The sequence below is a fragment of the Medicago truncatula genome, chromosome 5 (assembly GCF_003473485.1).
Source record: "Medicago truncatula cultivar Jemalong A17 chromosome 5, MtrunA17r5.0-ANR, whole genome shotgun sequence".
NCBI classification, from domain to species: Eukaryota; Viridiplantae; Streptophyta; class Magnoliopsida; order Fabales; family Fabaceae; genus Medicago; species Medicago truncatula.
This window is the reverse complement of record NC_053046.1, coordinates 12,192,191-12,216,962: the sequence shown is the minus strand read 5'-3', so window position 1 is coordinate 12,216,962 and position 24,772 is coordinate 12,192,191. Positions and strand designations below refer to the sequence as shown.

Here is a 24,772-nt window from a genome sequence, read left to right as displayed (position 1 = left end):
CATACATTTTTTGCCTCCTCACACCCTATAAAAACGTGTCAATCATTCTCATAATTAGTTTCACAAAATGGACAGCTATCCGTACATTGCACGCCTTTGTCTTGTAGTCTCATACGAGTTGGGAGAACACCTCTCAACACCCTCCATAAGAACACCTTGATTCTTTGCGGAATCTGCATTTTCAACATCTTCAACCACTCCCTTGGAACTCGATACTCCTCATTATCAATAAGTGTTTCCATTGCATAACGGTAGGCCGATTTGACTGTGTAAAATCCTTGTGAATTGAATTTCCAGATGCGCTTATCTTCCCCCTCCCTGTTGGTAAGCGCTAACTTTGCAATTGCTGCCTTGTCTTGCTCGTTAAAAAGCGCTGCAATCAGCCCCCAATTCCATGTTACACCATTCGAGTCCATCAAATCAGCAACCTTCAAATTTTCTGTCCCTTGAACTCTTGTACTTGACACAACTGAATTTTTGTCTTCCCTCAACCAAGGATCAGTCCATACCGCGATGTTCTTACCATTTCCAATTCGCCACCTTTGACCTCCTCTAACTAATACCTGTAAAGCAAAGATACTACGCCATATATAACTTTGGTTATGGCCTAGACGAGCCCCCAAAAAATAAGTGTTCGGATAATATTTAGCTTTGTAAATTCGAGCAACAATAGTATCTTGGTTGGTTAGAAGCTTCCAACCTTGCTTCCCTAGCATAGCTAAGTTAAAGCCAAAAAAGTGTCTAAAACCCATACCTCCATACTCCTTCCTCATTGTTAGTTTGTCCCAATCTAGTCAATGTATATTATGATTTTTATTAATTATTAATGTTATTTTTTTTTTGGTAGATAGATGGGATGACAAAGCTATTATAAACTCACACATAAAGTGAAGGTACCGGGGTTCGAACGCCGATCATGATGTCCGGCCTAACATTTCGGCATATTTGTCAGTTGAGGTAGGACTTATGGGACATTGAGACTTATTAATGTTATTATTATTATCATTATTTTTTAAATTTTGGTCTTTAAAATTCCCAACTGCTGCTCAACTGCTGCTATCAGAATTCACCAACTGTAACCTTTGGCTTTTAGAATTGGGTAAACTATGATCATCCTTATAAGAATGCATTTAAGAAAGCTGTAGAATTTACTTTGACAATGTAGGCCTTTGACACATTTTGCTTTCACATGTAGTACTATTTATTATTTGTAAGAAAATTGAAAATGCCTGACAGCATGAGATTGAGAAGGTTCTCCCATAATTTTCAAACCTAATCACAAAATTCGTTTAGAAATAATCATTAAAAATAAAAAAGAGTAAATTACTCCTCTTCCCTTCAAAGACAATGATATTACAACTTCTTTTCCCTCATGTTTCAAAACATTCACAACTGTTCAAAAGATACTATTGAATTATATATTTTTTATTTGAATTTATATACTCCCTCAGTTTCAAAATGAATGTCGCTTTAGCAAAAAAAAAATTGTTTTAAAATGAATGTCACTCTACATTTTCAATACAACTTTACCCTCTCCAACTTTTCTCTCACACAAATTTTCAATGCAACTTTAAGTTTGACCTTTTCTTATAAAGTAAGGGCAGTTTAGTAAAAGTGTTTTGTCTAATGATTATTTCATTCAATTTCTTAATTTGTGTGCAATTAGCTAAAGCGACACTCATTTTGAAACGGAGAGAGTATATTTTTTAGTCAAGTAACCTTACGGCTAAAAATTCATCTATTAAGATGAATAAGTAAAAAATTCAGAGTTCGAACCTCAACTCCTACACATGAATAAGTCATTTTATTAATTAATTTCTTTTAACCATTTTAAATATTATTTTCTTTCTACCAGAGTTACTTTTTATGTCCAATTCATCTATTGATTTTCTTAGCCATCAAAGGAGTAGTAATCTCATGCTCTTGCTTTCCAAGCTTCAAAGTAGGTCTTTGTATAATCCACCTAGCATTTCGAATCTTCAACACAAACATAACATCAAAAGCAAAGTGCAATATCTTTTCAACACAACTTGTTAAAAATTAGGTTTAATAGCAGTTCTGCCCCCATAAGTATTAAAAAGTTATAATTTTGGTCCCTTAACAAAATAAAATACAATCCAGCACCCTAAGTACTGCCTCTTTTGTAGTTTTGGCCCTAGACCAATTTTGACCAAGTCAATGCTAACATGAACGTCACGTGTATAATTTTTTTAATCAAAAATAGAAAATATTTTTTTTTTTAAAAATAAAAAAATTACACACGTGCGGCAACATTAACATTGACTTGGTCAAAATTGGCTTGAGGGGCAAAAACTGCAAAAGAGGCAGTACTCAGGGAGCTGGATTGTATTTTATTTTGTTAGGGGGCTAAAATTGCAATTTCATGATATTTAGGGTGTCAAACCTGCTATTAAACCTAAAAATTAAGAGAATATGTTAAATCAAACGCATCGATGGCTGAAGGGATGAATTGTCCAATATGGAATGAGGAAGATGGACGATATGATAGTGAAAAAAGATTGGACAATGAAAGTCATTTTGGTAAGATGGAAGTTATAATCTTCAATCTTTAGAGGGAGGGTTGTATATGTTTGGATACATGAGGGGATAGAGTTGAAACATCGTTATCTTTGAAGGGAGGGGAGAATAATTTACTCAATAGAAATTTTGGAATGAAATTTACACATCCTTTTAATGCTTCAAAAAAGTCATTCAAAAAATAAAAGTTTCCATGTGAAATTTATCCGGTGCTACAAATGGTCCTTCTTTTATGTAAAAATAAATGGAGTATGGTGTTCAACCAAATAATTGAACTTAATTTGTTTTTTGTTACAATTATTGAACTTCATTGATTAATCAATTTCACCAAAGAAAGAATCGTTGAATACAAATACAATGTATTCCATTTGTTGTTAATTGTAGGGGTGTTCGAGGTACGGTTGGTTCGGTTTGAGCATAAAAGTCATCAAAATCGCGAGATAAAAAAGCATGCAGTTTGGTTTGGTTCGGTTGATTTTTAAAAAGTCATCCAAACCAAACCAATGCGGCTTGGATTGGTTTGGTTTGTGTGGTTTATCACGAGATAAAAAAAATATTACATTAACTCTAACATTGTCAACTTGTTACAAAATAAACATATGACATTTTATTTTGCTGTTTATATGATAAAATATTAGGCAAAACTTATATCAAAATAGATAAAATTAAGAAGAAACATAAGCATGAAACAATTTTTATTTTTATTTTTTTAACAAAAAGGGGGTAGCTAGCAAAGAGCTAGACTACCAAAATATATTAATGAAAGAGAAAAAAACAAACAAACATTGAAGGGGGACAAGAACCAAAACCTCCAGAAAGATTAACAAAACCTATAATTAGGCAACCCTAATTTGTTTCTTCCAAAAGGTTCCCTAATACAGTCAGGAATATTAAACAAACTCTAAGGTGAGAAACAAATTATTGACAAGTAAAGGAAACAAATTCATCACTGGAAATAAATCGAAAGAGATGAAAAGGAATTAAAATTGAACCTGATGGTGCAACAATGGAAAGATCGAATCGAAAGAGATTATTCTTGAGCTATGTAATTGGGCTAGTACATGTTTAAGTAATATTCATTATTCTTGCGGTTTGGTTTCGTTTGGTTCAGTTGCTGAGATGCAAACTGCAAACCGAACCGAACCATGCGGTTCAGTGCAAAAGTCATCCGAATTCATCCGAACCAAGTGCGGTTTTTTGCGGTTTCGGTTTGGATTGGTTTGGTTTGCGGTTTTTTTATTGGGTCGGTTCGGTTTGAACACCCATAGTTAATTGTAAACAAATTTTGATTTTTTAGGTTCATTCAATTAATGATGTATATGATTTATATTATATACCACATACATCATTAATTAAATGAATCTAAAAAGTCAAAATTTGCTTATAATTAACAACGGAGAGAGTACATCCATTATGCATTGTTCATACCACCTGAGCTAAGCTCACGAGGACATCCATTATGAATTTAAAGCAATATAAAGATTATACTGCTGACCATGAATTTAAATCAATTCTTTCAAATAATGAATTTAAATCAATTATGAGTTTAAAGCAATTAATACACTTTCCATGAATTTGCTTATATAAAAAACCTGACTATGAATTTCCTTTTATACATTCATTGAATCAAATTTCACCATTAATTACGTTGTTATATTTATTTTTTAAATTATATGCTACTATTAAATTTCACCATTAATCTCGTGCGCATTGTTTTTAGGAAAATTTTACGGTGAAGTCATGAGAATGACTTTTTTGCTAAAGTTAACATGTTAAAATGATATGAATGTGATTGAAGTATTATGATAACAACAATCGAATTGGGGATTAGGTGATTTAGTTGAATTTTCCAGTTAGATTTTCGTAAGATACATATAAACATCCTAATCTCATATATGCTTTTCTTTCAGTTCACTCTCGGTATTTGCGCTGCATCCGTTGTACTTGAGAGTGCATACACTTTCTGAGAACATACCAAGGGAGATAAAGGCTATGTTTAGGAATTTCACTCTCTATTGAATAAATGTTGATATTTGAAAGGAAAAAGGAATTTGGATTCTCTCCATTGAAAATTTTCTGAAGTTTTCTTTATTTTCAATCTCCATCTTTAAAATACAACAACTATTTTTCATTATAATTTATTTCTCACTTTCTCTCTCTCATGTTTGATGGTTGAGATTCCACTTGTGAAGACTTGAGAGAATTTTCAATGGAGAGAATCATAATCCAGGAAAAAGATAGGTAGGTAGACAGACACCCTTTTTTATGCACCTCTTATGTACACCTCCATGTAGCAGGGGCATTTTAGTAATTTCACATCACACCATCACCCTCTCCCATCTCTTCTTCTTTCAATGTTTTTGCCACATGCCACAACTGTGTGTGAGTATTAAAGAATGTGTGCCACCTAAGATGGTTCATGTATAAGAGTTCAATTTGAAATGCTTCACATCTACTTTAAACAAGAGATTGAGAAGGCAAAACAACAATTATAGAGTTTATACATAATTAATAAATTAAATAAGTAAATAAATCAAAAGTAATTAATTAATGTTTTTTATGAGGACTGATTTGTAATAAAAAAAAGTTTAGATTTACAATGGTCCACCAACAATACACTAGCTGACATGACATCAATGATTATCCTATTGACTAAACAAATTAACTTAAAAAAAAAATCAGTTTCCTAACTGCACCAAAGAAGTGCCCATTTTTTCGTGTTCTTTTTATCATTAGAAATTAACTAGATATTCAGAAAAATATAAAGAAATTAACTAGATATTCAGAATTTACAACACTCGGCACATTTTATATGCACACCAAGTCACCAACCATTCAGTGACCAATCTTCCTTAGAGACGGAAGATATCATGGCACCCTTCAAATAAACATATAATAGACATTAGTTTTGAATAGTTGATGGAATGAAATTTAAGTATATATTAATTTTAAAAATATGAAATTTAAGTATATTAAACCTCAATTACATATTTACATACATGTGCAACCCAACAGACCAAAGTTTTTCAAAATATATAATAATTTGATTTTAGTATTTTATATAGTATTTATTGTTTTGATTGTAGACTAAAAAAGAATTTGACAATTTTATGAACAATATATATGTAATTAGATTTTTGTTATCCAAAAAAATAAAATAAAATACTAGCTAGTTCGCAAATTAATTATATTACCAACCTTATTTTGATACGAGTGAAATGAAGTTCAGGTCTCGTAACATCTTCGGTTTGAACTTTGCGAATTATAAGAATCAATTAAAGATGAACAATTAAACTTGAGTTGATTTTGTAAAAGAGGTCGTAATACACTGTTTTTGTTTTGTTTGAAGAAGCTAAAATAGAATATGTTAAAGGCAAATCAGACTCTTCCTAACACAAGGTGTACCAGAAAAGAGGCATAAAAAGTTACATCATAAATTAAAAAACACCAGAAACCAAACAAGGAAATAAATTATCATTCTATGCCCATACATAACAAAAGACTAAGCCACCACCTACAGTAATCAAAAGCAATAATTTTGAAATTTGTCTTTAACCACCAAAAAGAAAGAAGCTTAACATTATCAATAAGCTTTGATACATGAGAGGCTTTATTTATGCTATTTCTTTCCTTCCAAATGGTCCAAGAAGCACTAAATCAATGTGAGGAGAGATCTCTTAGATTTTGTATACCAGCTAAACTCTCAAATTGAGTTAGATGATCTGTTACATTCTCCGAAGATATTGTAAGAAATCTGATCCACACCAAAACATCGCTCCATAAGGAACCAAACAAAAGACACTGTAGAAAAAGATGCTCTGCAGACTCTGGTTAACTGAAACCCGCAACCTAAATTTGAGCATCCTGATGAAGAATTCCACGCATGTATAAATTATTTTTTGTGGGCAATCTGTTACGAAGTAGACGCTAAACAAACAAAGACACCTTCAAAGATATTTTCCGGATCCAAATAACACTCGGAATTGTTGCCACCTGATAAGGGTCATCACTATCACTAATAATAAGGTTGTAAGCACCACGCACCGTGAATCCTTTCACAAGGTCCGGAAGCCAAAGCCAACGATATGGAATATCCACCTGCAAGAACACATCAAGAAGAACATACTTACACACCACTAGCATCTCCTCCTCCCACGCCAATAACCTACGTCGCCACTTCCACGCCTCTCCATTCTCCCCCCAGCCTGAATGAAACATCTATGTAACCGACATCCCTTAATCTCAGACAACTCAAAAAGACGACGAAACCTAACAGAAAAAGCAACATCCCCCACCCCACCTACCCGTCCAGAAGAAAGAATCTTTACCCACAATCCGCCTAATGTTCTCGTCAAACCACCCACCCACCTGTGCGCCCCCACCATCACGGATAAGGCGCACCTCCTTCCACCAACTAGAACCTCTTCTTCCCCCCTCCTGCAGCCGCCCCCAAACCACACCATACCTCGCCGCCAACACCTTAAGCCACAAACCCTCCCACTCATGCAACATACACCAATACCACTTACCCAACATGGCCATATTAAACTCCCTAATTCTCATAACCTCCAAACCCCCTAACTCCTTATCCAAACATATAGTATTCCAACCAATATAAGAAACTTCCCTAGTTTCCTCACACTTTAAATTGGAAGAAAATGAGAAATTTTTATTAATTCAAGTGAACCATTTCATAGTTTTCATTAATTTTCATAACACCATGATCATACTAGCAAAGGAAAAAAACTAATCTGAACTAAAATGTCCACGGGTGGTGTGGGATACCCATCTCTGATTTAGTGGCTCTTAATATGGATGTATTACACATACTAATTCAAATAAATTATGGTTTGATGGTATTGCTGTGTGTAATATGATGGTATTGATCATACTTGGAGAATTCTTGCATAGTTTTATGTGAAGTGTTATTTCTATTCATGCATGCGTATATTAATTACCACTCTCTTTTACTATATCAAATAATTACGACATTCTTGATAAAAATAATAATAATTACGACTCTCTTTTTTTTCTTCTCTTGGAGCTATCTTTTTACATATAAAATTAAAAAGGCAAAATAAAGACCAACCATAAATGATCAAGAACCGTCCCATAATGTATTTTGACTTATTCTATAGTGCACTCATACAAATCAATTATACCGATTTTATATTCTACCTACTGAAACAACACACACTAAGTAACAAAAGCATAACACCAAAACACTAATTTGTTTAAGTACCAATTTATATAACCACTTAATTATCTACGTCAATCAAATAATTGATAATGTCAAGAAACCCAAAAAAAATCCATAAAAATCAACACTATTATATACATCTCATCAAATCATCACATATCACCTTGATCGGTGTCCTCTACCGGAGTTGAAGTACGGCCACCCCGCCTAGAATGTCGGCGGTGGCTCCCACCAAACTTCAACCTTCCGGTCTCCTTAAACCTTTGTTTCTCCGCTGGAATAATATTACACTCTGGTGGTGGCACTGGGTACCTAATTGTATCATAACAATAAGAGTAGTACATGAAGCGTTGACGGAATCTTCGCATTGCGAGGCGGCGCATGGGGGTCACATTGGCATAGTCTTGAGCTTCAAGATCGACGTTTTGGTCAGAGCAAACGTCGTTGTCGGATACTTCTTGAATTGGATCAACTGAACAACCTTTGAGGACTAGGTCCTTAAATTCAACCACAAAAGGAGCATATTTATAATTTACTTTGTATTTTCCACCCGATGTTGCCCAATTCGATGCATCCCATATCGTAGCATACAATGACATTGGTTTGACTGGGTATTCACTTCCCATTTCCTCATTTCTTAACACCTCCCTAATTGGAACTTCATCAATGTAAAATCTGCAACAATTCAACTATATAATGAGTATATACTATTCAATTATTAATCATAGCTATGCACAAGTTTATTTAACAAAATATTAGTAAGGTAAGTAGGTAGCATATAAGTTTACATATATTCACATGAAATAAGAATAAATTTTTGCCAACTAAATTTTAGGTTTAATTAGGTGGAACTAATGGGACATGGTTTGGCAAATGGTAGGAATCTATGAGTTTGCGTTTGTTTGGTAATCTAATTAATTAAATAAACACTTCACATATTAATTTATGGTGCATGAATTAATTTTCCTTTATCTAAGTTCTTGCTAGTTGTGTTGTGCCAATTTGGCCAAAATAAGCTCCTAACTAACGCGCTTTTGTTTAATTGGATTTAATCATGTCGACAAAATATTTCAAAGGGAATATTTCAGTCAAATTCTAGAAACGCAAGAAATCTCTAAATTATTTTATTAATACATAATGCTAAATTAATTAGCAAACTAAAGCATTTTTGCTTAGCCCACAATCTAGTATATTATCCTTATCTTAATAGGCTTTCACATCAGGATTATCAAACTATCAATTCTAGAGTTTGGCCTGAGAAGGACCATATTAATAATAGCTAATTATGATTTAACACGTATTACATGTATTATACACACGTAGCGTAAACATAACGACAAGCACAAATTTTTATTAGAAATTTAATCATCGATATCATCACCATAAAGAAAACGAAGAAAAAATAATAAAAACTACGAAGCACGGACACTCTTCCGATTATACGTGTCTCTGTGTCAGATATATGTCATATTTGATACCGACATTTGTAATTACATTAAATTATGTGTTTTTTTTAAATTATTAGTTGTGTCGTATCCGCTGTCGTATCTATACTTCATATAATAAAAGCTATTACTATTACTATTGAATTATAAAATTATACGTATGAAACAAAATTCAAGTTGGCCATGAGTGTGGGCCAGATTAATTATACCTATCTAAAATGGGAAAAATAATGGATCAATACTCCAAAGTATCATCACTACCATCTAAAACAATCCCTTTAGTAATGAAAACTATGGCTTTCCATCTTTGCTAACTCACACATACTCAATTCAAGTTGTGTAGATGACTTATCCCACACGCAAGAAACACTTTTTCCCCCTCACATTAAGTCAAACATGAACCACCTCAATTTCATAACATACCACGTTATTAGTTAATATCTAAAGCCACAAATACACACATACCCGGAAACTTTTGCAATCACAAGCAACCAATCCATAAACACAAAAGGAAAGGAAAAATAAAATCAAAAACAGCATAAGTTTTATCGGTTCAAACTACTTATAACTTATGTTCGTAGCTTAACTCAGTTGGTAGAGACAATGTATAATATATGTAAGGTTCAGGATTCAAACCCCGACCACCACAAAAAAAACTACCTATAATTTTATACTAACATTCGATAAAACTTAAGTTTTATTGCAGTTTAATTTTTATATCGGTTACAATATAGGCTTATGTGAAAATATATAGAAACTCATTGGATGTTAGTATAAAATTATTTACCGTGACGATAAGTGGAAGGTGACACTCATTTTATAAACTTGTATTGTCTAAGACTGATTCAATATGATTGATTTAACCAACATAATGTTTGGAGAGTTGATAATATGACTCTAGCTTGAGAACAAAGAATTCGAATTCGATTCTTGCATTTGTTAGTTTGAAAGGTAATCCGATTATGGTATAATCCAAAAGGAGTAGAGTTGTCACTCAAAAGTTAGCTTCATGGCAGGCCAAATAATCTAAGTTGTGGAGATATATTGAGACGCTTACTACAGTTGTGGTCAGATATTCTAATAGTGATTTAGTTCGATCCAATTTAAAGTATAAAACGATATAGAGTCATTTTATATTCATTAGACAATTAATATCCTACTATTGGACCACACAAGTTTAGTATTGGGTCCAAAATTTGAAGTAAACCATAAACATACAAATGAAATATGCTTATATGACAACAATGAATGTAGTAATAGAGACACTTACATGACATTTTTCGCAGTCCAAAGAATGCTATATCTATGATATCCTTTAGTTGGGTCGAACCAAAGACGATAACGTTCCTCACGTCCACGGTGAGTACTTCCATTTCCATACAAGTTTGTTTGAAACCGCCATGGTTTTCCAGCTATGTTACCTAGGAACTCAAAATCCAACTCATCGTGGGTTTTCTCAAACACATCACCGTTTGATGTCTGTAACAACAACAAAAATACAAAAGTTAACGTCAAAAGTATATAACAAAACTGTTCCGTTTCATTTCATATCTTACGCAAATCACTTTCACCATTTTTTCCAAAAAAATAAAAATAAAAACTTTCACCCAAAAAAACTCTTCCAACACAAAAAATATTTATAGAGTTAGGAGACTTTTTCCTTTTTGAAAAACTTTGAGGTATACAAATTGGTGTTTCACGCTGAATCCGTAATAATTGACTTTGCTTGTCCTTTGGAAAATTCTCCACCAAGTAAAAGGAAAGTTTAACTGATATTTATAATTTTTTTAATCACCACATAAAATATTAAACAATCTTTTTCTAACAAAAAAGGATCAAATATGAAAGGAATAAACATATATAACAAAGATTGATTAAAGAAATTCAAAAATATTATTATTTTGTGTATACTTACATAAAACGCAACACAAATTCCAGCAGAATAATTCGATGGTAACTTGATATTTGCGCTGAAGAATCCATGTTGATACATATTTGATGAAATAAAACCAGAACCTATATAAAAAAAACTTAATCAATTAAAAAAAAAAATCATACAAGAAAATATAAACCTTAAAGAAACAAAACATAATTGATCATACTTTGCATGTGTATGATATGATTTAATAATATAATTACCGGTGTAACGATCGAGGAGGAGTTGAACACCGTTGCCATCGGAGGAACGAACAACGTTACCATCTCCAAAGAGATGAGAATAACCATCGTTGAAGGGTATGGTTGCAAGGTCGAAAGCTGAGTTTGTGAAACTGAAGAGAAAAAATAGAGAAAAAAATGAAAATAGGAAATGAGTTTTGGGTATGTTCCCACAACAACGTAAGGTATGATGATTCATGCTAATTTTAAGTTTTTTATTTCTCTCTCCTCCACTTTCTTTGTTTTCTTGTTCTCTCTTCAGTCTATATTTATACACAAAGAACCAAGTTGATAGGAAATCAAGGGGATATTGGTCTTTGATTGGGTGCTACTAGTCTTGCCTTTGATTTGGTTATTTTATTATTTATTATTGTATTATTTGATATTATTATATGTATGTTTCTAAAATTGCCCTTTGGTTTAGATGGAATATCATGTGGGGTGCCACTGTGCGTTTAATTTGGTACAAATTTAGTTATGAATATTTTTGTTTTGTTTTTGGCATGGAGAATATGTGCTTATCGTTAGGCATGCTATCATTGTTGGATTGAAAATTTATTTTATTTGGGGGGGCCAAGATGCTATTTCATAATGTTAGAATGACGAATATGTGATAAGGTTCATCCATAATTATTATGTTTTTATACAAGGATCATTCATGAGTTTTTTTTTAGTAATGGGATATCATCTTGTTTCAACTATAAAGATTAATCTCTCGAGTCGAATAAGACCATAATGGATAATAAAACTCTCTCTTGTAAGATATTTAATATTGTTACATACTTAGGGTTGAATTGGAACTCAAGATTTCTGGTTAAGTTAAAAGAGATTATCGTTTCATCTGAGTGCTCTTGGTAGGATGATCCATAATTTATAACGTTGATATATGAGTAAATATAAATATATATTGATCGAAATACCTTTTAAACTCATTGATTTGATTAGTTGTAATTTGCTTAACAAGCCACCGCCGTCCAATAATCCAATCAATCTTCTTACGATGTAGAGGCCGTTATTGGTGGTGCGACGAGCGGCTTAAGCCTTCCGCACCACCTACCTCCAGATCCGCCGATGGTTCTATACGGTGGTTTTGGCGGTGGTTCCGACTATCGATCTCTTGTGGAGTCGTGAAATGTATCGCGACTCTGTTTCTCTGGCCGTTCAACACCGATGGCTTGAGTTTGTCTTTTTGGTATGCGGTGGTTGATATCAGATCTGTTTTCTTTCTTGACGGTGGATGTAGGTTTTGTTTGCTTGCAATGTAGGTGGTGATGGATCAGTCACGTGGTGATGTGTGTCTGCATATGATCTATTATGGTTTTGATGATTTTTTTTTTTTGTGTTGGTTTGTGGTGGTTCGTGGTGGTTTCCATGGTGGTGTTGATATTGGGTTTTTTGTGGTGGTTTTTGATGGTGATGCTTGTGGTGGCTGGTGTTAGTTTTTGGTGGTGATGCTAGTGGTGGCTGGTGCTGGTTTTTGGTGAGAATTAATGATGGTTTTTGTGGTGGTTAGTGATAGTTTTGGTGGTGGTGGTGCTGGTTTTTGTGTTGGTGCTTGTAGTGGCTAGTGTTGATTTTTGGTGGTAGTTATATTTTTTGTGGGTTTTCTTCAATGAGTTTGTCGTTGATGAGATTTTCAAATACCTGTTAGACGTTGTTGCTTGTTTCAAGCCAGTTCATTGTGATTTTGTGGGGTTGTATGTGTTTTCTAGGTGGTGATTTTTGGGGTGTTTAAATGTGCTTAATTGCGCTCAACTGCTGAAGAGAAGCAAGGTGCGATTACGCGAGTTTTTGGTAGGTTTGATGGTTATTTTGGAGGGGTTTTGCAATGGTTTGACACAAGATTTGTTTCTGCTATTGCGCGGGTGTTTAGACTTTAGTTTTTGGAGATGACTTCTTGATTTTGGTGTTTAATTTTTATTGGTTTCAGGGGCCTCAGTAGAGGGTGTTTTTGGTTTGTTTGAGGGTATTTTTGGTTTGTTTGTAGAAGTTTATATTTGATGTATGATTGTTTGTTTGAGTGTTCCGCATACATACGGCGCACTTTTTCTTTGTATGTTGCTACTTTAAGATTCCTAGTCTAGCATTCCTTGTGATCGCTAGGATTCTTTGCATTTTGAATAAATTTCATTTTAGCTTCTTCAAAAAAAAAAAATTGTAATTTTCTTAAATTGTAATTTTTTTTTTTTACACATAGAGTATTTACAAGTTTAATTTTAATGCATTGTAAATGTAAATTTATTCACACTATTAATTAATCACAACTCATGTAACCAAAAAAAAATTAATCACAACTCATCAATTGTATGATTTTTAAATTAGATACGGTTTAAAAACGTCAATGCTTAAATTAGACACGGTTTTAAATTACACTATTAATTAAGGATGATCCATAACTATTATGATTTTTTATATTAAGGAGGAGGTTTCATTTGTGAGTATGAATTAAACGAATAACGAGTCTTATTTGCAAATGATATGACCGCGATACTAATTTTTGCTTAATCTTTTTATTTGCTAAGCACTTTCACTTGTATTTATGTATGAAGTGTTTTTGGTAGGAATTCACATCACCATGAAATTTTATATGACAAAAATAATTGAACCCCATAACAACCATAACAAGAAAACCCTAGCAGAGGGTGATGGGTTGATGAGTTTTATTACCTTCCACGTGTACTACAAAGTGGCAAAGCTTCTCATCTATCTACTTAATAATTAAGATAAGATTATAATTATATCTTTCTCTCTAAGCATTCTACAATCATATGTGGTGGTTGTACGAATGAGTTGTTATTATCTTAATACATTAAATCATTTATATTTGTTATTGGACATACCTCATTAGTCATAGCTCTTTTTTGGTGACAATGACATATCTCATAGCTCTAATTAGCTTATAAAAAAAACTCATTCTTCAAAATGTTTTAGGGTAGGGGGGTTGAACTAACTAAACAAGCTTATTATCAACTAAACCAATATGATTATTTTTCCTTTATACGAATTGAATACAATGCGGCAGAATATATACCATACTTGTGACCTATGAATGAATAATATTAGCCAGCTCAATAAGTTAGAGAATATGAAAAGGGATACATGAGAAAGAGTTGAGTAAAATATGTGTCAATGTAGGGGCATTATCGTCCATTAAAAAGGTGAAGTTAACGATTTTGAAAAAACGTCTACGAACACGTCATGTAATTTGGATATAATGTGAGGGATATATTAGGAAACAGCGTTTATGTCATTATTGGCACGCTCCTATTGATTTTCATAGAACACGTTCCTATAATTTTCTTTGTTTAAACATTGCCTCTTTAACCAAGTCATATTGCATTTTGATCCCTTAATAGGAAGGGCATCAACGCATGAGTTTATTTTTTCAGTGAACATGCATGATTAATTCGAATAGTTGAACCTAAAAGTTGAATAAGATGAAGGACCTCATAAAAAAGGTTGAAAATGAATGATAGAAGTAAATCAATTTTCGATCATATTGACGATATGGATTAGTAACCGTAGATATAAATATATTGCTAACATTTCAACTTTTTTGCTATTTAGAAGCTTTATTACAATCTCTCAAAAAAAAAAAAAAAGCTTTATTACAAAACATTAACCAATTTAATGTTGGAATAGAAAATTTCAATAAAATATATGACTATCTTTTAGAAAAGGAACTTGATATGTTCGGTGAAGATCAAAGATATGAAGTGGTGGTTCACGGTGCTCCGGTGTAGAGGAGGTTGAGCTTCCACAATGGAGGAGAACGGTGTCTGTATACACGTTAGCACTCTAACGCTCAAATCAGTATCTGAAAGAGGTGGTTATGTGCAAAAAAAATGGGGGTGAATTAAAGTGTACCTTGGGAGTGACGCTGAGTCAACCTTATATATGCTTGGAGGGATTTAACCGTCTCCATGAGATGCGGCGCGATCCACGAGAGCGATTAGAGATGAGTTGGACGAGATAGATTGGTTTGAGACGCGCTATTGTGCGGTTTTCCGCACATGTCTAAGCCAACACCCTCGTCATATGTATCCTTGTGTGATCTTGGGCCTTGGCTTTCTTGGAATGCTTATCCTTGGAATTTTGCCGGTCAGAAACAATATCTGTTTGTACTCAATTCATGTAGTCGTCCATTTATGAGATATTCCAACCCTTTCTAAGAAAATAATGAAACTGATTTCCCAATATTAACTTGAAAATAATCTCGTAATAGGCTCTAAAGATCTAAGTCGTGTAGATACATTGAGATCGAGGGTGAAACCAATAATTAAAATTCGGAATCCAAGTCATACAAGCTACAAGTAAGTTTTTAGTGCTCAAAACATACACAAACAATTTAAGTTTTTTCTCTTACCATTTTTAACTTAATCCTTTCAAATGAGAGTCGATTATATTCTAATGTAATAAGAGTTTGCTACAGGACTAATCATTAAGTGACGATAATATATCTTTTCTTTAATACTAAAATCGACTAACTTTCAAATGGACGACTCTAAAAATTGAACCAGAGTTTTTTTTCTTCTAAAAGTCATATCATCAACTTTTCAAACATCACATTGTTTTTCTTTAATAACCCAACACTTTGATGAGGATGCAAAGAAATAGTTAACCCAAAAGAGGGAAAAAAGAACTTCAAAATGCTATGAAATTGACAACTATGCTAAACAAATGTGCGGATGGCAGAAGATAGTGGCGGTTGTCTAAGCATTTTCAGTTATGAAAAGTATATTCCATGTTTGAATTTTTTGCATAATTGACAAGACTTAGAGCTGATGGTACATCACGGCTGCTACATTGACAGAGTGATTGTGCTCTTGAAATTGTAAGATTAGGGGTCATAACTTAAAATTGTAAGATTAGGGGTCATAATATTGAAATTGGAAGATTAGGGGTCATAATACCAACAAATTTATTTATTTTTTGTTGATAAAGTTACACCCTTATTTTTTTTGAAAGAAAGCCACACATTTGTCCCTTAAAACACAAGATTTAACGATAATAAATAAAATACCCCTAGTTTATATTATTATTTTTTAGAAAGAATATTATATATCTTTCATTAACATTATATGAAGGTGGCTTTTTTACGGTTTCTATTGGATTTTATTGTTTTTGTGTTTTAGAAACGTACGTGAAACAAGTTCATGTACATTAAAAAAATAGTGTTAATAATGTACCTTAACTTAATTCACGTACCATCTATAAATTATGAATTTTTAGATTTTACGTGAACTCAATTAACGTGGGTATCATAGTTGTCAATCACGAATACTGGAGCGGAGCGATTGACCCCAAAGTTTGGGCTGGGAAATAGTAGGGAGCAGAACGAATGCTATTTTAATTTATTATTATATATTAACTAATTAATACTACATTCTAAATATTTTTATACTTAATATGTATAAGCGACTATTTTGCATGACGGATGGATTGTGGAGTGTTAAAGTGGGGTGTTCCTATGACTACTCTTGTTGTCCTCGTGTGCTGAGAGGAAAACAAAATCAGAAATGAAGTTGATGTTGATCTATACAACTCCACCATCGTAATCACTGTGGTCGGCCTTGTCATTGCCCTCACCATCTTTACTCGGCCTTGTCATTGCCCTCACCGTCTTTACTGCTCAATAAACTCTAAAACCAAAGGAGAAAACATGCAAATACAAACTACTTGAGCTGAAACATAACTATAACAAAACCTAAGTAATAACATCCTAGTAGGTTATAACTCAACTTACCACAATCAAGAGGGATGCAGTTCAAGTAGATCAGAGTACCAGACTTATGTTTTTGTGCTTCAAATTGGAAAGAAGTGTTAAATGAACAAGAACTGTCATTGCTAAGTGTTAAGAGTCCCACATTATATGAGAGATGGCGTGAACAAGGGTTTATAAGTGAGGGAAGCCCTCACCTCACAAGCCGGTTTTGTGAGGTTGTGTTAGGCGCTACCACATATTCTAAGATTAAGTTCGGCAATGAATTATGAACAAAGAACTTAATTAACTCTGCAATGTTTACAAAGAAGTATGTCATGTTAAGCTGGTGTAACTTAAGTGAAACTAAAATGCTTTTATTGATCCAAAAACACATCACATATAAAAGAGTCTTTCAGCTAAGCTTTTTAAAATTTTACATGTAGTAGGAATAGAGAGCAAAGAGGTTCTAAATCGTATTCTTATGTATAATGTATAGCAGAGTGATACAGAAGAAGACACTGTGTTATCCTTATTTATACACCAGGCCCTAGATTCAGGTTAAAAACCAAAAGCAAAGTATGATACATGAAAACAACTCACAAGATACAAATATGATATTCTAAGAAAATTTCTAGAGATTCTAAATAAATCAAGCTATTCAGTTGGATGAAGTCAATCCACAACTACAGAAACTGGCACAAGTATAGCTCAAAGAGAATGATAAAAAAAAAGTGCTTTTGTTTGGCTACACACCTATTAGAGGTAGCAGCAACTTCAACTGGTAAATTTAACAAGCATTGACCATTCCTAAGGAAATAAATTTTATAAAATTATCATGACTAACTTGATCATGGACCCTTCATCAGGTTTCTCTACTGCAATAAGCTGCACACCTTTGAAAAGTTTTCGACATCTCACTGACTGATAAGGCAAAAGAATTATTAGAAAACCTCAAAGTAATGACCAAATAGGTCCATCTATATATTTGGCAGAACTCTTTGAACTATAAAATAAAACATCACAGGAAAGTAGATTATAGAACCATGTTCTATTTTTGGTGAGCACGTTTTTATTTAGAACTTCACAGAACTAAAATAGGATTAGTTGTCAAATTTTCCACAAGAGTACATCCATCACAGATTCACAGTAGTGTTGTAAATAGTGTGCTATAGCGCCACCATAGGGGTGTAGCAGAGTGGCCCCTAGCCCCTACAAGATATGTAGTAGCAAAGCTGTTTAGTGTTGCGGCGGCTATAATGGCTGCCCTTGCCGTCTTTACTGTTCAACAAACTATAGTGAAAGAGCGGTAAAACATGAAAATATCTACTTATGCTAAAACATAACTCTTCATTTAGTTTGAGAGTTTGGAAAGGAAGTGGGATTAGGGCTTTGGAGGGATGAAAGTATTGGAAAAAAATAAAGAAATTTTCCAAAGTTTGTGTTTTTGTAGATAATGATAAATGAATACTTATGATTAATATATTTTTAATCTTTGAGAGCAATATAGCAAGATAGATTGAATTTGGAGAATTTATCTAAACCCGCCAAAATCCTCCTCCAATACAATTTTTTAGTTCCTTAAATTAGGGAGATTTTGTATTATGAAGAAAAATAGACCTCCCAAGGCCCTTCATTCTTTCCACTTAATCCTTTCTTTTTTTCAAAGCTTTCCCCTCCTAAACTCTCAAACAAATCCTTACCTAAGAGGCTGCCTGTGTTTAATCCTAACCACACCATCAAGTGGGAGGGATGCAGTTGAAGTAGGTCAGAGCATCAGACTCAAGTTTTTGTGCTTCAAGTTGGAAAGAGGTATCAATTAAAATACATTATATAAATCAGGGGTGGATAAGGGGTCGGTTTCGGTCGGTGACAGGTGGAAAGTGCCAATCCGATCAAAACCGCATTGCCACATCTAGATCCTTTTCTGTCCGTTCATGCCTTTAGTCTTTTCGAGTGACGGTTTTTCCGGATGACAGTTAGTTTTGGGCGGTCTGATTCGGTGGTTATGTATCTTTGCATCTCCATTATCATGGAGCAATCAAAACGTTTCGATAACATCAAACCCAAATCAGACCAACCAAATAGAAAAGAAAAGAAAGGGAAGCAACAAAAAATAAAAACCAAAACAACCATGAAATGAGCCATCTGCCTTCTACAAGAAGTAGCAAAATAAATACAAAAATTCTATCTTAAAAAAATCTACCAAACCAAAACAGATAGCAATAAAAGTACAAAATAATGGATATTTAGAAGATTGCAGCCATGATAATGTGTGACAGTATCAATAATGCTGGTGCCTCTAATAGAGAGTTGCTTCTCCTTAAGTCTTCTACCCTCCTCTTTGCCCCTCTCTTTCTCCTTCTCAAAGATATAAACATTGGTTTGGATTATAGTCAAAGATCAGGTTTTATGGTTTTAATGTTTTAACTCTTGGTTTCCAGGTGGAGAAATAAATTACTCTACAGTTTAGCTACACATATCTCATAAAAGAAACACAAAATACTTAAATCTCAACGTTTAAGATCTAAAGACAAGTCATAAATTTTATTTCTCTTTACTCGTGTTTAGCTACACATATCTCATTAAAGAAACACAATACATAAATCTCAACCATCCACATCAAGGATCCATGTCATTTCATATCAAGGGTCCAAAATAGAGAACAGTCGTTTCTGATCTAAAGACAAGTCGTAAATTTTATTTCTCTTTAATTCGTGCATAATAGCTCTCGGTGGTTCTGCCATATCTCATGGCTGCATTTGACAGGCCCAAGGCGGTTCTTCTTTACATACGGTTGGGTTGGGATACAGACGGAAGCTCTTACTAGCCTGAACCCGCCTAATCACAACCGTATGAGACCGTATTTGTGGCCTGATACCAGTTAGATCTGGTATGCGGGTTTGGGTGGCATACGAGTGTTAGTATGAACAAAGAACTTGAAATCATTGTACAATGGTCATAAAGAAGTGCTTCATGTTAAGCTGGTGTGAGTTAAGTGAAACTAAGAAGCTCTTATTAAAAATAAACAGATCATACATAAAAAATAATTTTTCAGGTCAGCTAAGCCTTCTTTAATTTTACATGTTGTAGGATTAGAGAACATAGAGGTTCCCAATTGTAATGTCATGTATGTATAATATAGTGAAGTGATACGTGTATTAACCCTTACTCCTACCAATAATAGGCAATCAATTTGGATTAAATAAGAAAACAAAGTATGACATATGAAAACAACTCATAAGAAATTATCTGAGATATGAAAAGATAGATTTATGATATTCTAAGAAATTTTCTGGATAAATTTTTCTATAGATTCTAAAGCAGGACATATATATCACTAGTACAACATGAATGAGAGAATGATAAAAAAGAAGCTTTTATTAAGCTACACACTTGTTCAGAAGTAGCAGAACTTTAACTGGCAAATTTAACTACCATTGAGCATTCCTTCGTCTAAGTCAGAGAGTTAAAGATTCACGAATCAAATCAAAAATATCAATATTCTCATGAAGAAAGACATTCTATAAAATCATCATGAATAGGTTGATCGTGGACCCTTCTGCGCATTCTAATATACTATTTCATAAAGCTCCCTCAACCATGATTTGAATACAGTTTGATACGACCAGGTTTCTAAACTGTAAGTCTAACGAAGAAGCAATGTCTAAATAGCTCCATTTATATTTGACAGAATTTTTCGAACTATAGAATAGAACATCACAGGAAAGCTATAGCACCACTATAGGGGTGTAGAAGAGCGGTCCCTGGCCGTTACAAGATATGCAGTAGCAGAGCCGTTTAGTGTAGTGGCAGCTATAATGCCTGCCGCGGCCACTAAAGCACCACACCGTATAGTGAAATTGAAAATTCCAAAACATCCGATAAAAATTAAAGGGTTAATAGTGTTTTACCCCCTGTAATATAGGTCATTTCCGGTTTTACCCCCTGTAAATTTTTTTTTTGGGATTTCGTCCTTGTAATTTGAAGATTTTTTGTTTTGGACCTTCATGAATTTTGACTGTACAAAATCGAAGATATGGCAGGGGGACAAACCAAAATTTTCTCAAATTAACAGGGGGTAAACCGAAATTTTCTCAAATTACAAGGGGGTAAAGCTAAATTTGCTCAAATTACAAGGGGTGAAATTTTCTATGAAGGTCCAAAACCAAAAAATCTTCAAATTACAAGAATGAAATTAAAAAAAAATATTTTACAAGGGGTAAAACCAGAAATGACCTATATTACAGGGTGGTAAAACACTATTAACCCAAAATTAAATGTTACAGTACAGCCTTTTTATTGAAAAATATCAAAACAGCGTGTAGGCTTCTCTCTCACTTATGGTGACATATTTCACCGTCTCATTGGTCAGTCACAGCCAGTTGTTGAGTTTTCATGTATGTAATCAAAATTAAATGAACTGTATAAAATTCAAAATAGCAGTCATCTCGCTAGCCTCTATCTCACTATAGCATTTTTGGGGCTGACCGCTATGCCGGATTGATAACACTGGTTGACAGCTATTCCTATGTTGATGTTCATACTTTTTTAATCACTGTCCCCTATTGAGTGAAGACCAAACAAAGCTTTAGCATGGCTTAACCATATTAACTAGATTGCAGAGTTATAAAAATACATAGCTAAAAAAACATAGCTAATTGAGCATAATATGAATAGCAATAGCAATACATGTACATTTCCTTGATCAAAAAAATCAACAAAGTCAATATATACAAATCAGTTGGATTCCTCAAATTATTTTTCCCATTAGAGAGAAGTTTACTCAAAAATCAAATCATTAACTTAGGCCGCCCAATAGTGAGTGTATACAAAATAACTGAAGTATGATCAACAATTACTTAATTAGAGTCTCATTAGCAAAAGAATTTCCTAACCTCAATTATCTATGCCACCAATAGTAAGTAAATCTGAAGGAAGTGAAGCCGGATCAAGCTCCCAACAGTCTTTCAACAATTCATGATCCTCATCACAAGGGAATTTCCGCGCAGGAATCTGATGAGAAATTAAGCAGAATTCATCCTTCCCAAGAAATCTAACCGCATGACTCCCACTCTCTTGTCTCTTAAACACTGTCTTGTAACCATCAACCTTCTCAAGATATGCCATACTTATACCATTCATCTCACTGTAACTCGTCAAAAACAGTACAATATCATAACATCTATTGCCCTCATCTGCATCAAGACTCGCCTCACTGTAAAGCGCCCAAACTGAACCCTTCTTAGGATAAATTTTGTAAACCTCGCGCGCTGCCCTATCGCAATCGACAACATGAGAGAAGACATTTACTGAACCTATGGAAGCCTTCTTGGCAACTTTAAATCTCCCACAAGGTATTTTAAACCCTAATTTCTCTCTACTAACTATCTTTCCATCCCCATTGTTATGGAAATCCAACCAACTTATCATCACGTTAAAAGGATTCGCTGAAACAGTTTCATCAATCAGAACATATTGCCTCGGCATTCCATCATCATCACCATCATACACAGCCCAAACTTGACCTTTCTTAAAACTCCTCTCCACTCTATCTTTATCAAAATCATAAAAATCCGAATCCGCAACTGCCATAACCTCTAATTCCTCTCCACTAGTATCCATATGCCTCTCAGATCTCAACCCTTTTCTCTTCACAGAATCCAAATCCGCAACCGCCATAACCTCTAATTCCTCTTCAGTAGTATCCATATGCCTCTCAGACCTCAACCCTTTTCTCTTCACAGAATCCAAATCCGCAACCACCATAGCTTCTAATTCCCCTCCACTAGTATCCCTATGCCTCTCAAGTCTCGACGCCTTTCTCCTCACAGAACCCTCAAGCTTCTTCTTCATTTTCTCCTCCTTTTCTTTTCCCTTCACCATCTCTTGATGAAACTTTCTCTTAACTTTAGATTGAAATTGAGCTAATGTCATTGTTTCCTCTTCACTCCCAACAACCCTCTTTGGTTCAGAACTCTCCAAAACTTCCCCAACCGACCGTGTTCTCTTCCTCAATCTCCCAACAATACCCACTTCATCATCACCCTTAAAATTCTCACCATTTTCACAACCCACTTCATCATTACCCTTAAAAATCTCACCTTTTTCACAACCCACTTCACCATTACCCTTAAAAATCTCACCTCTTTCACAACCCACTGCACCATAACCCTTAAAAACCCCACCTTTTTCACACCCCATTTTCCCATTCATCTTCTTCTTCATGTTCTTCTTCTTCTTCAGCATAAAATCCCCCAAAGTCTTATCTTCTTCTTCATCTTCCTCAGACCCATCAATCAAAAATGCTTCAGCAACCTTAAAACTCTCCCCTTTTTCACAACCCACTTCATCATCACCCATAAAAATCACACCTTTTTCACAACCCATTTTCCCAATACCCTTCTTCTTTTTCACGTTCTTCTTCTTCTTCTTCTTCTTCTTCTTCTTCTTCAACAAAAAATCCCCCAAAGTCTCATCCTCTTCTTCCACCTCATCAAACCCATCATTCATAACAGCTTCAACAGCCTTAAAACTCTTATTACACCCCGGACACACAAGCTTATTCCCCAAATACTTTCTCTCAAACTCGTGCAAAACCTTACAAGTATTACAAGCAGTCCAAAAAGTCATCATTTTTTCTCGCATCTCAAATTCAAGTTTACCTTCGTAGTGAATAGAGTTTATTGTAGTGTTTAAGAATAGTGGTGGAATTTGTGTCGCGCCGCTTCTTGTCGTTGTTTTCGTTCTTGTGCGTTTGTTGGTGTTTTTGCCATTGGAGTGTGGAAATGGGAATGAAATTCTGCTCTTGACCTGCACATTTCACTAGCACCCTATAACCATGCCGAAAATGTTCATGCGCTAATTAACTAGCGCAAGTGTAAACTAGTGCGAATTTTAAGTGGTATAAAGTGCCCACTTTTTATTTATTTATTCAATATAGTGCAAAGTTGAAAATATTTATTTATTCAATATGATTCAATAAATTATTTTATTGACTAAAATATGGTTTTGGTCCCTGCAAATATGTCTCGTTTTGATTTTGGTCTCTGGCCCCACTTTTTTGATGATTTGCACATATAACACATGATGAGTGAACCCATTTATTAGAAAAATAGTCCATGCAAAATCTTTTGATTTTTAAAAAGGTCTCTGCAAAATATTTTAATTTTGAAAACAACATATTTTGCAGGGACCAAAAACAAAACAAAAAAATACAGGGACTAAAACCAAAAAGAGGCATATTTACAGGGACAAAAACCATATTTTAGCCTATTTTATTGAGTCAATATGGCACAAAGTCTAAATATAAATTCTATTTTATTTTATTTTATTCTAAATTATTTACGCACTTAAAATAAATTCAAGTTTATACTAATTCAGTTTTCATTCTAATTTATTTATTCATTAAATGCAAAATTAGAAAATAAAATCGATTTTATTTATTCAATATTCATTTATTCAATACATAAGCATAACCATAAAATAAATGCGAAAAATAAATACAAATAAAAAACAAAATTAATAAAAATAACTCATTTTATTAATATGATTCAAACATTACATTATATAATACATATATTTTACCCTCTTCAGTATATGCCAATAGCTCTTGGGAAAAAGTAATCCGTCCTGTTGAGGAAAACGACATCAAGACCCCTTGAGTTAAATTTAAATTTGGTTCCTTTTATACCCCCATATTGATTCTTTTTACCACGGTAAAATGATTTT

At 33.7% G+C, this 24,772-nt stretch overlaps 2 protein-coding genes across 3 annotated transcripts; both read right to left on the bottom strand.

Annotated features, from left to right (window-relative positions):
- Positions 1-7,633: 7,633 nt before the first annotated feature.
- Positions 7,634-11,635, bottom strand: LOC11434927 (probable xyloglucan endotransglucosylase/hydrolase protein 30). The gene is made up of 4 exons (XM_003612745.4): positions 11,323-11,635; positions 11,099-11,199; positions 10,454-10,662; positions 7,634-8,413 (listed from the first exon to the last, which is right to left on the bottom strand). The coding sequence occupies exons 1-4, from the start codon at positions 11,537-11,539 to the stop codon at positions 7,891-7,893; spliced, it is 1,050 nt and encodes a 349-aa protein (XP_003612793.1). The 5' UTR covers positions 11,540-11,635; the 3' UTR covers positions 7,634-7,890.
- A 6,026-nt stretch (positions 11,636-17,661) lies between these two features.
- LOC11424820 (uncharacterized) lies at positions 17,662-23,896 on the bottom strand. Of its 2 annotated transcripts, none has more exons than XM_003612742.4 (2): positions 21,940-23,896; positions 17,662-17,965 (listed from the first exon to the last, which is right to left on the bottom strand). In XM_003612742.4, exon 1 carries the CDS (start codon positions 23,687-23,689, stop codon positions 21,941-21,943), a length of 1,749 nt encoding a protein of 582 aa, XP_003612790.3. In that variant the 5' UTR covers positions 23,690-23,896; the 3' UTR covers positions 17,662-17,965; position 21,940. The 2 variants fall into 2 exon arrangements, with proteins under 2 accessions (XP_003612790.3, XP_024640964.1); XM_024785196.2 differs by lacking the exon at positions 17,662-17,965 and adding an exon at positions 21,326-21,606.
- Positions 23,897-24,772: the final 876 nt, after the last annotated feature.

Coding starts and splice junctions, on each gene's coding strand:
- LOC11434927 (XM_003612745.4), bottom strand. CDS start 11,539: ATGAATCATCATACCTTACGTTGTTGTGGGAACATACCCAAAACTCAT. Junction 11,200..11,322: donor CCTCCTCGATCGTTACACCG/GTAATTATATTA, acceptor TTTTTTATATAG/GTTCTGGTTTTATTTCATCA. Junction 8,414..10,453: donor TGGACTGCGAAAAATGTCAT/GTAAGTGTCTCT, acceptor GAATTGTTGCAG/ATTTTACATTGATGAAGTTC.
- LOC11424820 (XM_003612742.4), bottom strand. CDS start 23,689: ATGCGAGAAAAAATGATGACTTTTTGGACTGCTTGTAATACTTGTAAG.